This window comes from Acartia tonsa, chromosome 6, assembly GCF_053477335.1.
Source record: "Acartia tonsa isolate MP-2025a chromosome 6, ASM5347733v1, whole genome shotgun sequence".
NCBI classification, from domain to species: Eukaryota; Metazoa; Arthropoda; class Copepoda; order Calanoida; family Acartiidae; genus Acartia; species Acartia tonsa.
In genome coordinates this window covers 41701501-41715651 of record NC_137265.1, presented here as the reverse complement: position 1 = coordinate 41715651, position 14151 = coordinate 41701501, and the positions used below count along the sequence as shown (strand labels likewise).

Genomic DNA, 14151 nt, shown 5'->3' with positions numbered 1-14151 from the left:
GACTTTTGGTTGGGTGTCTAAAGCTTGGTTGCCAGGGGGTGCAGTTATTTTTTTTAAATTAAGGAAGATGGGGAGGGGGGATCATTTAATTTATTTCAAGCGAACCTTTTAGATTTGTCATCCTTGTTTAATTTTTTAAATCCGCATAATTTTTAAGAAAAAAATTATTGACGAATATTTCTTAAAGTTCTTGTTTTATCTAGAAAAAGAAAGGGGATTACTCCCTTAACCCTCCTTTTTTACTCCATCGAATATTATATATTTATCATTTCAGCTCTACTGAATTTCATATTGAGCATTAGATAGTGTGCATTCATTCCCGTAAATTGTTGTTTTCGTATGTTGTATATATTTGCAACTAAATAAAAGTTTCTAAAATATGAGATGTTTTAAGAAATAAAGTGATAGATTGAACAGAGTAGCTTTTCTTCTATTTTTAGCCCCTACAGGGGTCTCTAACCCTTCATTTTGTTTCCTTGTTCCGTTTTTGGTGTTGTTATGATATGGGGATTTGAAGATTTGACAAAGTGATACTTTTGCAGGAGTTAACGCACACCCTAAGGTATATATATCAACATAAAGAAGGCAAAAACGTTATTCAAATATATAAAAAGCAAAGGGTATATTTTATTTAAGAAAAAATATTTTTTTTTTATGATCATAAAAGTCACATGATTACTTAAATATAAAATTACCAGGCAGTTGAATATACTATGAGAAATATTAGATAAAAGTGGTCATTACTGATGAAATATCGAGACGTTAAAGGTTCAAAATTAATCATATAATAATCAGAAATGTGCAGTGGCGTTTTCCCTCAAAGTTGCCTACAAAGCACTGATCCCCCCCTTTATATTGAAATAAATAAGTTAAAAATATAGAGGAGGGTAGATTATTTTAAAACCTGCGGGGGGCCCTAACTCAGTACCCAATATAACCTAACCTAACCTTAAGTTATAAATAAACAAAGGATAACTACCCCCTTCCCCCCCTTTTTTTAAAATTTGAAAACAAAATTAGGGGAAGGTTCTAAACCCGACAAGGCTCTTACCTAAATGATGATTTTTTTCAGAAACAGGCGCAAGTTCATTCTCTGAATACGGTTACAACTCTTAATTATAAGGTAATACTTAAATAGGTAGATTGGTAGCTAATAAATAGTTCACTGAATTAATTGCTAATTAGTACAGATAGATGGATAAGTTGATGACAAATAAATAATGTTAATATTAGATAGATAAATGAATAGTTATAACTCATTTATAGAGAGGGATACACAGATTGATAAATAGATAGAGATGGATTGATAAAAATATAGATAGATAGATTAGTGGACCTATAATAGATATAAAGATGAATGAATATTCAGAAAAAAGGATAAGTTACAGGTTACACCCTAGGTTATCTCTTTGATTAAAAATATTATTAGGTGATTCCAGGAAACCCCTAGCTTTGGAGATAGCACATATAATACCCTATGTAATGGTGGTATCTACTAAAAATTTAGGGTTTACATTATAAATTTAATCTTATACAAATTAAAATAAAGTAAGGTATAATAACTCGTAGGATATACTCAGTTAGGACTTAAATATACAACAAATTAAGGAAAAAAAACACCAAGAGCTTTTGGAGTACTATCTTGACCTAAATGGATTGATTTTACATTTAATATCTGATTCCTGGATATATATACAAGAGGATGGAAAGTTTCTAATGACAAAATGACTACCTAGCTAACCTCGCTAATTAAAAAGACTTTTAAGTCAAAAGAGAGAGAGAGTACTAACACAGAATATTAAGTAAAACCAGGAATCTTAAGGGATAAGGCAATGAACGATAAAGTGATATTTGTTCACAATGATGATTAACAAAATTCAGTAAATTTTCTTTTAGTTTAAGCCAGTAAGTAAGAAACTTGTAGTGTCCCGTAGTGTAGTGGTTAGCGCACTACGCTGTGGTTGGGAGAAACCGAGTTCATGTCCCCACATAGACTTTGCACTTGGTTGACAAATGCTGTCGCATTTTGTCAGATTATGATCACGCAACCTCCCCTAAGATGCCCTAGGGTTGTAAGGGGGGAGATTTGTAGGAAGTTAGGATTCTACAAATCAAGCAGCTCTAACCATGCTTTCCCTCATCCATGCTCCTCGTATGAGAGTGCCATTAATTAGGGTGGCTTAATATGGAACACCTGCCAAAACTCTAGGCCAGGGTGATGTAATAATTGAGTAGCTTCCACGAGAAATGCGGGCCAGCTTGTAATGTAACATAGAATACAATCAGCTGTGCACGAATCTTACCAATCTAAGATTGGCCAAAGGATTCTCACTTCCAGTCTCCGTGTGCGTCTGAGTCCTAACTTCAGAGAATCATGGCTACAACAACAACAATAACAACTTGTAAAACTTTGGGTGCCAGTGTACTTTACAGTTCAATGTCTTCTTACTCCCTCAGTAAAACAGGGATAATATGGGGTGAAATGCAAAATATTTTTAAAATTAAAGATACTTTAAAATCCAGATCAGTACGTCACTAGGGGAAGGACACTTAGATCTTTCTTTTAGCATTAAAAGAATCATTTAAATAGTTATGGTACTTTGAATGATTAATTGGATAATACAAAGAATTTCTTAAACTGTAATGATATCATAATCAAATGTTTATGTAGATAATCCTTTGATGCTTATCTCGTTTGAAATACCTCTCTTTTGCTTGAAACATGATTCTATTTTTAACATTCTGTTCAGTGTTCATTACCTCTATAACAACCAAACCTTTGATTGCAGGACTTTTAATTATAATACCTATGGTTCTAATGTGTAATGTTTTCTCATTACACATTCTACCAAAATTATAGATTTATTACCATTAATAGTCAAGTAGGGCCTATAATCCAATTTTAAAAACTTTTATACTAAAATGTTGTCGGATTGTTCCTACAGAGTGTTTCTATTGGTCTAATAAATGGATCGAACATCTAGACTTTTTACTTCTATTGCCTATTTTCTTGACTTTGTACTTAAAAGCAATAAATGTATATGTGTGTGAGGCGATAAGTTTTTCAATTTGAAGAAACCAGGACAAACTAATTCAAACAAATTTTAGCTAAACTTTCAACATTGAACCATTTTTCCAGACAGATACGGTGTGCAATCACTGTCGGATAGTGCTTAATATTTGAAAAAATTCTTGTTATCTGTGAGTCTTACATGAAGTCAGGAGACTGTTGTCTGTAGTTTTCAATTTATCCAAAGTTTTTTTTTAAACACATAATATTCGGCCTTTTTTATTGAAGTTGATTGGTTGGTTCAAAACTAGTGTAGAATTTAAACTTTTCATTTAATCTACTGAAATGGTAATTATATTTATTATCGTTGGTGGGGATCTATATCAATTTACCTTCATATTATCTACAGTTTTATGATTCTGCATATGAATTGATGAGAAAATATAATTTTTATTTTTTAATATTTAACGATTACTTTTAGATATTCCTATTAAATTAGTTGTTGCTGTGCTACTGACAAAGAGTGTTATGTTGTTACTGCGCTACTGACAAAGAGTGTTATGTTGTTACTGCGCTACTGACAAAGAATGTTATGTTGTTACTGCGATTCTGACAAAGCATGTTATGTTGTTACTGCGCTACTGACAAAGAATGTTATGTTGTTACTGCGCTACTGACAGAATGTTATGTTGTTACTGCGCTACTGACAAAGAATGTGATGTTGTTACTGCGCTACTGACAAAAAATGTTATGTTGTTACTGCGCTACTGACAAAGAATGTTATGCTGTTACTGCGCTACTTACATTTGTCCTTCAACGAATAATGATATACATGAAATAAACATACTAGACATAGATAGAAAGATAGATAAAAAAAATCCGCATTATGATTCTCATTTATATTGCATAAGGCCAGAATTTGTAGATAAACTAATAGATAGTTAGAAAGATAGATAGATAAATACAAAATCTAAACTGTCCGTCCGTCCGTCTGTCATTATGATTAATGATTGTCTTATTCAGGCATTGGAGAAATCAGCGCTGGCAAATTTTTCTGTCACAGTGTCACATATTCTGTAAGTATTCAATATTTGTCCTTAAAATAAAGTAACAGGATGTTTATCTGTACCGAAGGATTTCGCTGAACCGATATGGTTCTCCTTCACAGGGTAGCTTCCTATAGGTTCTTGGAAGGTTTATTTTGGGTGAGGTTACCATGCACCTTCTAAAAATATCCCCCGCTAAAATTTTATTTTATTTTTTAAAACAAAAATAAAAAATAGCGAGGGGGGGAGATGGTTGGCCCCCCCCCCACCATAAAAAATCCCTACCCTCAATATTTCTTTTTAAATCTGAAATAAAAAATTGGGTTATCGAATGGACGATTCATAAAGTTTTACCCTTATACTATTAGCGTCTAAAAGAAGATTTAAAGTGGCCAATTCAATATTAACCGATTAAAACCTTGTATCAAAATTTTTAGATGAAACAATTAAATATCAACCAATAAGAAACTTGTATTTAGAATGTATATACAAACAATGCTTGTGATTAGACGATACAGATTGACCCATAATATATCAACCAATAAGAAATCTTTATTTAGAATGTATATACCAACAATGCTTGTGATTGGTCTACATGGTTGGATCTTGCCGCCAATAGGAATCATTATCTGTGATTTCATTGTTTATTCAGGTAAATTTTCACATATTTTTACTTTAATAGGCACTTGAGGTTGGGAACTTGAGGTGGTGGATGGAGACCGGCTTCCCACCCCCCCCCCCACCAATTTTCAAATTTAATTTTTCAGAGTATTTTTAAATCTTCCCTTAAACGCTTCACTGTTAAAGAAAACCATATCGGTACAGCAGTTAGTGAGATCCTTTGGTACACAGACATCCTGTTACGTTTGATTTGATAAGCTTCGCTTTCTTGTAGTTGTCATCCTTGTTATATCTACTGAAAAGACATAAAAATTCTAACAAAGAGATAAGTTATAATAATGGATTTATTATTACGTGGATCTTACACCAGATTATCATGTACTCTAATAAAGTGATTCTTGTAGCGGACTGAAATAACGATTACTCCATCCCTTCCCTTTACCTCATCCCCTCCCCTCTTACTTGATGAATGGCCTGACCAATAAACGAGTTCCATTGGGCATGTTAGTTGACGAAAATTTTCCCCCTGTCATGATATCCATGTATATTCTACATCCATTGTTAAAATGTACTACGAAAAAGATAAAGTTTACCAACTTTAAAAAAAAAAAGTATAGTTCTAAGGTAAAAGGTACACAATTTCTTTTATGCGTTTTGATTCACAAAAATCGGAGTAATGTCAGAGATCCGGGATAAGGAAATTTTTTCCCTTATGATAATATTTAGAAATATGATATTGTTCCTACTTTGACTCATAGATAGCAGGGATCTAAAAGGAAGACAAATGGCCGGTAAATTGATGAACATCCCAAATGATTATCCACAAAATTACCCCATCTATAGATTACAATTAGTGGTTGAAGCGTTTAAAACACTCAACTTAATGAACCAACTTTCAAATTTAATAATAGCTCCAGAGTTGTTAAGCCAACGAATAAGAAAATGTTATTTCAAAACTTTTGTCACTATGGTAATAAACATCTCAATGTCTCCCCCCCTCCCTGCAAAGAAAGATTGTGATTTATTTATGTTCATTTTAACGGTTCGCTACTTTTTAGACATAATCGTTCTAGTTTTTCCCTCGGATATGTTGTTGATTTTTGAATACCTATATTTTGTGAAAATATTTTTAGTGCATTTTTCTTGGCAATATTATGGAAAAATAGCAACGCATTATTGATTGAGTTAATAAATATAGATAGACAATTTAATATTTTTTTTCTAGGCAATATCATAGAATAATAGCAACACATTTGTATTGAGTTATTAACAAAAATAATACCTAAAACAATTAATTTTGTCAGCAGATTTTAAGTATTAGGGTTGTTTTTTTTTGTCTATACCTATATTTCGTCATAAGGCCAAATCCTGTTAAATTGGTATAGCTAAGAAGTTAAGGTTTCCTAAGTCGTAAATATTACTGCAAGGCTAAGGAAAACCCTGACTCCTAGGCTACGTTTTTTTATAGTATATGGCTCATAGAAAATATAACAAAAACAAAATAAGACCGTTTTTTCACTGTTCATAATCTTTATTGTTTTCGACCATTACTGCAAAAAAAATTGATAATCACTCACAACCAACTTACAATGGAATAAGGACATATTTTGTCATAAATAAATCAACTTGTAATATCTTATTGAAGTAATAAATATATACTAGCGGCTACGCCCCTAGAGGCCTCTAGATTCACTTGAAATGAGGAGAGGTGGATTGAAGGTGAAGTTGTCTCTTCCCTTTAAATTTCTGGTTTTTTAAAGAAAAAGTAAAAAAAAAGATCATTAACCTTCCGGGGACTACCTTTAACAAGCTGTACTGTAAAGGAGAACCATATCGGTTCAGTGGTAAGGAGATCCTTTTATTATAAAGAATTCAATAATTAGTAAGGATATAACATAATAGTGACGGAAGTCATACATTTTGCTCCAATAATGATTATTTTGTTTTTCTTAAAATATTGTGTTCATTACGCAAGTTCTAATATCAAAAGTACAATCATAACTGAAACTAATTCAATTAATTAATGTTTACTTAAATACTATAACTCAATTTTAAAAAGTTGACTTGTCCCTGTCAAGGTCAGGGCAATTTTTGCTACTGCGTATTCCACAGGGATATAGGGAATGGACAATTGGAAATTTATTAAATTTTGTAGGTCTTGATCTTTAAGGCTAAATTCAAAAAAATCCTAAACATTTTAGTATTACTAAAGAGCAATTTTTAATGAATATTTTTTTATATACTATTATATAAACTTGTAATGATTTTTTTGTCTGTAGCTTAAGATTTCGATAACAGTTGAACCAATTGAGTTCTCCTTTTTGGGAAGCTTTACAAAGGTTCTAGTGTGTTTTAGGCTATTTTTTTAGATTTATGTCTTTTGTGAGGCTTCTCTTTACTCCTTCTAATTCATTGGCACCAGATGGTAGGGCCACAGTCGCTAGTTTTTAAATACAATATTAAATCCTCCAAACAATCGCAAACTCTATAAACAAGTAATCAAACTCTTATAGCACAAAAAATATTTAATATTGGATCCATTGTTTCATCCCTATATCCCTGGTATTTTAGCATAAAAATATATTGTTAAATCAGTGCATTTCCGTGGTTTTACAGTTCCTACTGCTGCAATGTCAGATTCAAATCGTAGCGATACACAATTTTGTTTAAGCGTTAGATGTTTTTTTTAGACACTAAAAACTAGCGATTTTAATTTCTAGTTTAAATCTTAAGAAAATTGTTTCATGCGGAGTAGGAATAATTTGTTGTATAATGATTATACAACAAGAATATGGTAAAATCCTTTATTTTGTCACTGAGAACATAATACCCAACCTCCTTATTATTAATCCTTTAAAGTCTAGGCTGTAAGCTAGAAACTTTAATAAAGGTAATTTGAACTGAGATTAAGTGTCTTAAGGGAACTTAATTGATAAAATGGGCGATTAATTAGCTGAAGTACGCCATTAATGATGATAAACAAAATTACCCATTCTGTAGATTGAAATTATTTATTGAAAAGTTGGAATTATAACAGTGATAAACAACAAGAATTTATAAAATTACCCAAAATTTTCAGTTAATTTTTAAAACTTTGTACACAGAAACAATTTACAGTCTAATATCCCATCCCTCCCTGATTCTACTGTAAATTTAGAATACTAGTACAATATTTCTTATTGTGAAGCCAAACAAAAACCTGGAATATAATTATTCTTTTTCTTATGTCTATAATTTAACAAGATAATTGTATTCCAAAGTAGAATTGTTGGCTGCCCTTCTAGTCTCTATGAAACGATATGGAGAAAGTGGTTTAAAGTATAACTCGAGTATAGATCAAGGAAGAGGGGACAATGGAATGTCAATTATATTTAACCTTAAAGTTGCATAATTACATTCTTTTATTTGTTTGCTCAAAAACTTTGAGAACTGTCCTCAAATATTTATTAAGTTTTTACCTATATTTTAAGTCTTTAGAGAGGTAATTTTTTGTCTTATTAGACGTGTACAAAAATATCGTTCATTTTCTTATCCCTGAATTATTTAAATTATTTTTTGTCAGTTAGACTTTAACAAAGCATTTAAAATTCAAAAGATTTTCATTACCATAATTGCAGGTTTTACTATGGATGTTAGACTGTTCTTTCTTTTAAATTTTGTCATTGGTAGCCTCTGGAAGAAAGAAAGGGTTGTAGATCAATATAACCACCAATGCCCTCTCTCTTATTAATATTTGCTCATCAGATAGTATTTGCATGCTCAGCTCATTTTCCTGGAACTTGAAATAAAATAAAACTAAAAATATTACATACTTACAAAATACAGTAAGAACCAAAAAAAGTTTGGCAACATTAACGAAAGATAAAGTTATACATCCTTTATTCTAATAAAAGAGTAACATAATGTCTGTCTGTCTGTATGTATAATTCCGCTATAATCTCGTAAATTGCTGCTAACCACCTCCACTCTAACCACCCTTCGGGACCTAAACCCTCGCTCTCTCAACCCTGTGGGGCTACACAGTACACAGAATAACCTAACCTAAAGTAATAATTAAACAAAAATACCCCCTTCTTATTTAAAATTTATTTCAAATAAAAGTTTCTTTGCTCGTCTAGGCACTTTGAGAGAAACACCCTTTTTTATTTGAGAAACCAAAACCTAAAAACAATCGTAATAGACATAGAATTACATGAATCTTTGTTAAATTTTTGCATATGTTTTTTTTTATATCCATACTGTATTGTTTATATAGCTTGAAAGTAGCAAACTTTACTCAGCTTATAATGCAAATTTTGAAATAAGGAATAGAGACAAGTATTTAGAAAATAGAGCTTTAAAAAGATTTCTTTGTATCCTATTATATAAAGTAGTAAGATTTTTTTGTCCTTTAAAATTAATGGATTTCTTTGGTTATTGATAGACTGATTCAAATAAAAATTGTCCAATCTTTTTAGCCATTAATACTTATGTACATAGGTTGTCATAATTGAGTGGTTACATCTATTTATCGTCCATTAGCATTTCCCTGAATATATCAAAGAAATTTCTTAAATTGTTAAACTTTTAATGACTCCTAAAACCCAAACCTTTGGGTTAGCTTATAAGATATGACCCTGTAGAAACAGAAAAATTGTCCCCCTCTATGGTTGAAGATATATATTGAAGATTATTCAAGGCAATATGCGTGTATAGGCATATATTTTAATAATTTCTACAAGGTTTGATTGTGCCCCCCCCCCCTCTCCCACCTTCTATCAAATATAAGCATAACATCTCCCCCCCCCCCTCCCTTAATGATAAAAGAATATTTTTTTGGCTTCTATCTTAACAATATCCATGAAAAATAGATCCTGACATCCCCCTCCACTGTGTAATGTACTAACAGCTGCGCCCATAGCGTCTAGGGGCTCTCTATTCCGCTCAAATCGTTCTAATTCTATTTAATTAAAAAGTGAAATACCATAAAACCATCTTGGAACATATAAACAAATTAAAGGTCTAGGTAAATAGTTTAATTATGTTAGGGAGGATATCGTTCCCTCAAACCCCTAAGATAAATTACCCCTAGAGAATAATCATATTCCCCTAAAAAAATTTTAGTGTTAAAAAAAAGGGGCATATTATTTTGAAATTTTAAACTGCAAGGGAAACTTTTTATATTGTATATTTTAGTTTATATCTAGTTTATTTTAGAATATATAAAGACTTGCGTCACAAACCAAGCAAATGGCCAAGATAATGTATATAGTTATTTATCGTTTTATAGACAGCTTTCTGCCGATAATAAAATTAAAAATTATAAGATAAAAATGGTTTTCATTTCATCACTTTTATTTTGATAGTAGTGGAAAATTTTAGGTAATACGATGCTATACAAGATTTTACAATATGGCTGAGAACTGGTTCTAATCTAGCAGATATTAATCAGTTTTGGAGCCAAACTGTAAATAACTTTTCTTTTCAAATGATACTATTAGCATCATTCATAAAAGTATCGTGGACCTGACATGGCAGCATTATAAACCATTTTTAACATATTAAGCTATGACGCGGTTTTAGGCCGAAATTTAAACCCATCAATATATTAATAATATCTACACATTATTCAAAATGGCATTTCTACAATATAACGCTTTTCAAATAATGATTATAAATAGACATAACATGGAGAAAACTAATAGTTTGGTAGAAAGCCTGACTTTTTCTGCCTAAGTAGTTGTTATTCTGTAAGCAACTATACATTTTTTCGGCTATTTACATGTATGCAAGGAAAAGTATTATGAAAAACAAATGGTACATATTACACAAGAAAAAAATATGTCCTTAAAAGCGCAGAAGGAAAAGTATAATACATATCCTATAATATAAAGCAGTAAGGTTTTGCTTGTTTGTTTGTAGGTTAAGATCTCAATAAACACTGAAGTATTTAAGTTCTTCATTTTTTGGAGGATCCATAAGGTTTGAAGATAGTTTTAGGCTTTTTCTTACTTAAATATAAATAAATCAATTGGGCACTTCAATTAAGATCTGGTAATAACAGTCTCTTTTTCTGTATTTTGTTTATGTATATTGTATATGTACATATACATTCTTGTTAATGTATCCTTTCCTAAAGGAAATGCGGTAGAGTCACTTAAAGTGGCAGTGGGATAACAATATTTAACCCCCCTTCTTAAGATTATTTTAAAGCTTTCAGGAAGCTCTTACAGGGATCTAAAGGGATAAGACAATGGCCGATAAATTCATGTATATACACAATGTTGATACACCAAGTTATCCCTTTAGTAGATTACAATTAGTGGTTGAAACGTTTAGACATTAACTTTATAAACTAACTACTCAAAATTAAATAAAAGTCCACAAAGTTGTTATGCCAACGAATAAGAAAACATTCATATAAAACTTTGGGGAATATATAATAAATATCCCAATGAATCCTTCCTCCCGAGATATCTACACTGAGCCTCTGAAATCAAGTAAAGAAGGAGAAGTAGAGTTACATAAATGATTCCCAAAAAAGTTTTAAAAGTAGCATATGTTCAGTGGTCATAAACATATGATTATTGATTATGGTGTTTCACTTGCATAATAAAGGTTCTTTTCGGAAATGGTTGTTTGTATGTATTTGTATTTAAAATGCAGAAAAATGTTTTATGCATATTGCCTAATGCATGTGTTTTACTCTATTTGTGAGGGGGGTGGGAAGAGGGGAGGGGGGCAGAAAGCATTCCCGCCCCTTTACTCCTTCTAAGGTGTTATGCATAGAGCTTAATGCAAGAGTCTTAACCCTGCATATGCGGGATGAGGGATTCCAATTAAGTTATGTACATATTGCTTAATGTATTAGTCTTAACCCTTCACCTGCGGGGAGGTGAAAAATACACTCCCCTTCTAATGTTATGTTTATATTTCCGTATTATATAAAGTTCAAAATGTATGTTGGGCCCCCTTTAATCCATATTTTATTCTCAGTATTTGCCATTTCTACTCTTAATAAAAATTGATTTCCCAAAAGTTTTTGCATTGGATTTTCAAACTAAAGAAAACAAATATAAACTGCTTTGTACTGTGATAGTTGATACTGCTACTATGTCAAATGAATGACAAAAGAATCAGGCGGTATCCTCTTAGAAATCTTTTTTTCAATTTTTTTCAATTTTTTTTTTGATAACTACCTGAAAATTAATTTTACCTATTTGTCTGAAAAAATATGATTTGCTAAAATCGTAACAAATCAAACATTTTCCGTAATGAAAAACAATAATTTACATGAAAAGCAATTTGTTTTGAAATATTGCAATGAAAATTGCAATGCTACTAGAATTTTGGATTTATATTCAAAAATTTTTATACATTTTGTTTATTGAATATATTGGGGGTTTTCATCCCTTCACCCTTCCAAATTTTGATTAATCCTATTTTTAAAGTATTAAGGTTTTTGTGTGTTGGTTAAGATCTCGCCAACTACATTTAAATTCTCCATTATATAGAAGCTTGACATAGCTCTCTTGATGGTTTTAGGCTATTTTGTATATAATTAAAGTATTGGATAGCTTTAGGAATTTTTTTTTTACTTCCTCTAAAATATATTGGAATTCTTGGTTGATAAAAGATATTTTTCAAACAAACTTTATATATGATTGAAAATTTGTCTCTTGTTTTTTAAATATAAAATTCAGGTTAAAATCAATATTGTGCAATTTCATGCATGTTGTAAACATTTAAAACTAAAATTTTGGTATTTTCCCTTTCCATTAGGAGGAGTAACCATCTATTATCCCATCCCACTCAAAATTTATAAATAAATTGAATATGTTTATTTAAAAAAAAAGTTTAAAATAACCAAAGGTTATCTATCTTTTTATCTATCTATGAATATCTAGAATTCCCAATTCACCCTAATCTGCTAAATATCCTCTCCACAAAGTATCCATGTATCTAACTATCTATCTATTTAGAATTCCTGTTCCACACGACACTCCATCCATCAATCTATCTTTCTATCTATCTATCTATCTATCTATCTATCTATCTATCTATCTATCTATCTATCTATCTATCTATCTATCTATCTATCTATCTATCTATCTATCTATCTATCTATCTATCTATCTATCTATCTATCTATCTATCTATCTATCTATCTATCTATCTATCTATCTATCTATCTATCTATCTATCTATCTATCTATCTATCTATCTATCTATCTATCTATCTATCTATCTTGCTATCTATCTATCTATCTATCTATCTATCTATCTATCTATCTATCTATCTATCTATCTATCTATCTATCTATCTATCTATCTATCTATCTATCTATCTATCTATCTTTCTATCTATCTATTTAACTATCTACATATGTATCTATTTATCATTCCTGTTCCACCCTGCACTGCTGCTAATCTCGCCCACAAATATATCTATCCATCTAACTATCCATTTAATAAACCATTTATTTTTCTAATATCTAACTATCTATCTATTTAGAATTCCTATTTCACCCAGCACTGCTGCTAATCTCGTCCACAAAGTTGAGACTTGAAATTCAGAGTGGAATTAAATTTGTGTTCCAGGTATAGTACCATTCAGGATACAGGGATAGGTAAATGGATGATCAATTGGCTTTTCCCCCAACCTTTCACTTGCATTGCTTCTATAAGATAAATATATTTTCCAATTATAATGTGATAAAATATTTGTCAATTTTGTTCCCTCACTTTCCAATAGTATGCAATACACTAAACGCAACAAATAAATTTATCTTCCATTTGCCTATCTCAATATCTTTGTAAGCAAGTATTTAATAAAATGTACACGGATAATGTTATCCAAATGATGTGGATATTTCATTCTTTCGTTCTAGGGGAAGGGGGGGGGGGGGCCGGGGGGTGATAATAACAAACCTACTTCAGGAAAACCATATTTATAATGTATAAATTCTCTAATTATTTAACATTTTTGGTATAGTTAATAGTCTTTCCATTCCTTATTTCGTGACTTTTCTAGTTAAACTGATTGCGGTTTATAAAGCTGGGATAATCTATTATTATAAATCAGAAAAATAAATGTTTATTAATATAATCTTACATTTAAGCATAATAAAACCTTTTTTTTCATACCATACCAAAGCGAAAGGCTTAAATCCTGCTATGGTTTTTTTTCTATATATCTGTCTATCTATCTAGATACCAAGCATATAGGCAAAACCTAAATATGTATCTAATTTTCTATCCATCTATCTATCTTTATCTATCCATTTATCTAACTATCTAGAAATGTGAAGAACTATTGTTTACCAAGCTACCGGAGCATATCAAGTGCATGACTATCTATCTAACTATCTAGAAATGTGAAGAACTATTGTGTACCAAGCTACCTGAGCATATCAAGTGAATGACTATCTATCTAACTATCTAGAAGTGTGAAGAACTATTGTGTACCAAGCTACCCGAGCATATCAAGTGCAT

General features: G+C 30.9%; 1 protein-coding gene across 1 annotated transcript in view; it reads left to right on the top strand.

The window, feature by feature from the left end:
* Positions 1 to 14151, top strand: part of LOC145322693 (uncharacterized) — a 96753-nt gene that overhangs the window by 72305 nt on the left and 10297 nt on the right. The window contains exons 9-12 of the mRNA XM_080164905.1: positions 1073 to 1123; positions 4034 to 4086; positions 4617 to 4708; positions 13172 to 13257. Coding sequence (XP_080021031.1) covers positions 1073 to 1123; positions 4034 to 4086; positions 4617 to 4708; positions 13172 to 13257 — 282 coding nt within the window. The remainder of the gene's footprint in view (positions 1 to 1072; positions 1124 to 4033; positions 4087 to 4616; positions 4709 to 13171; positions 13258 to 14151) is intronic.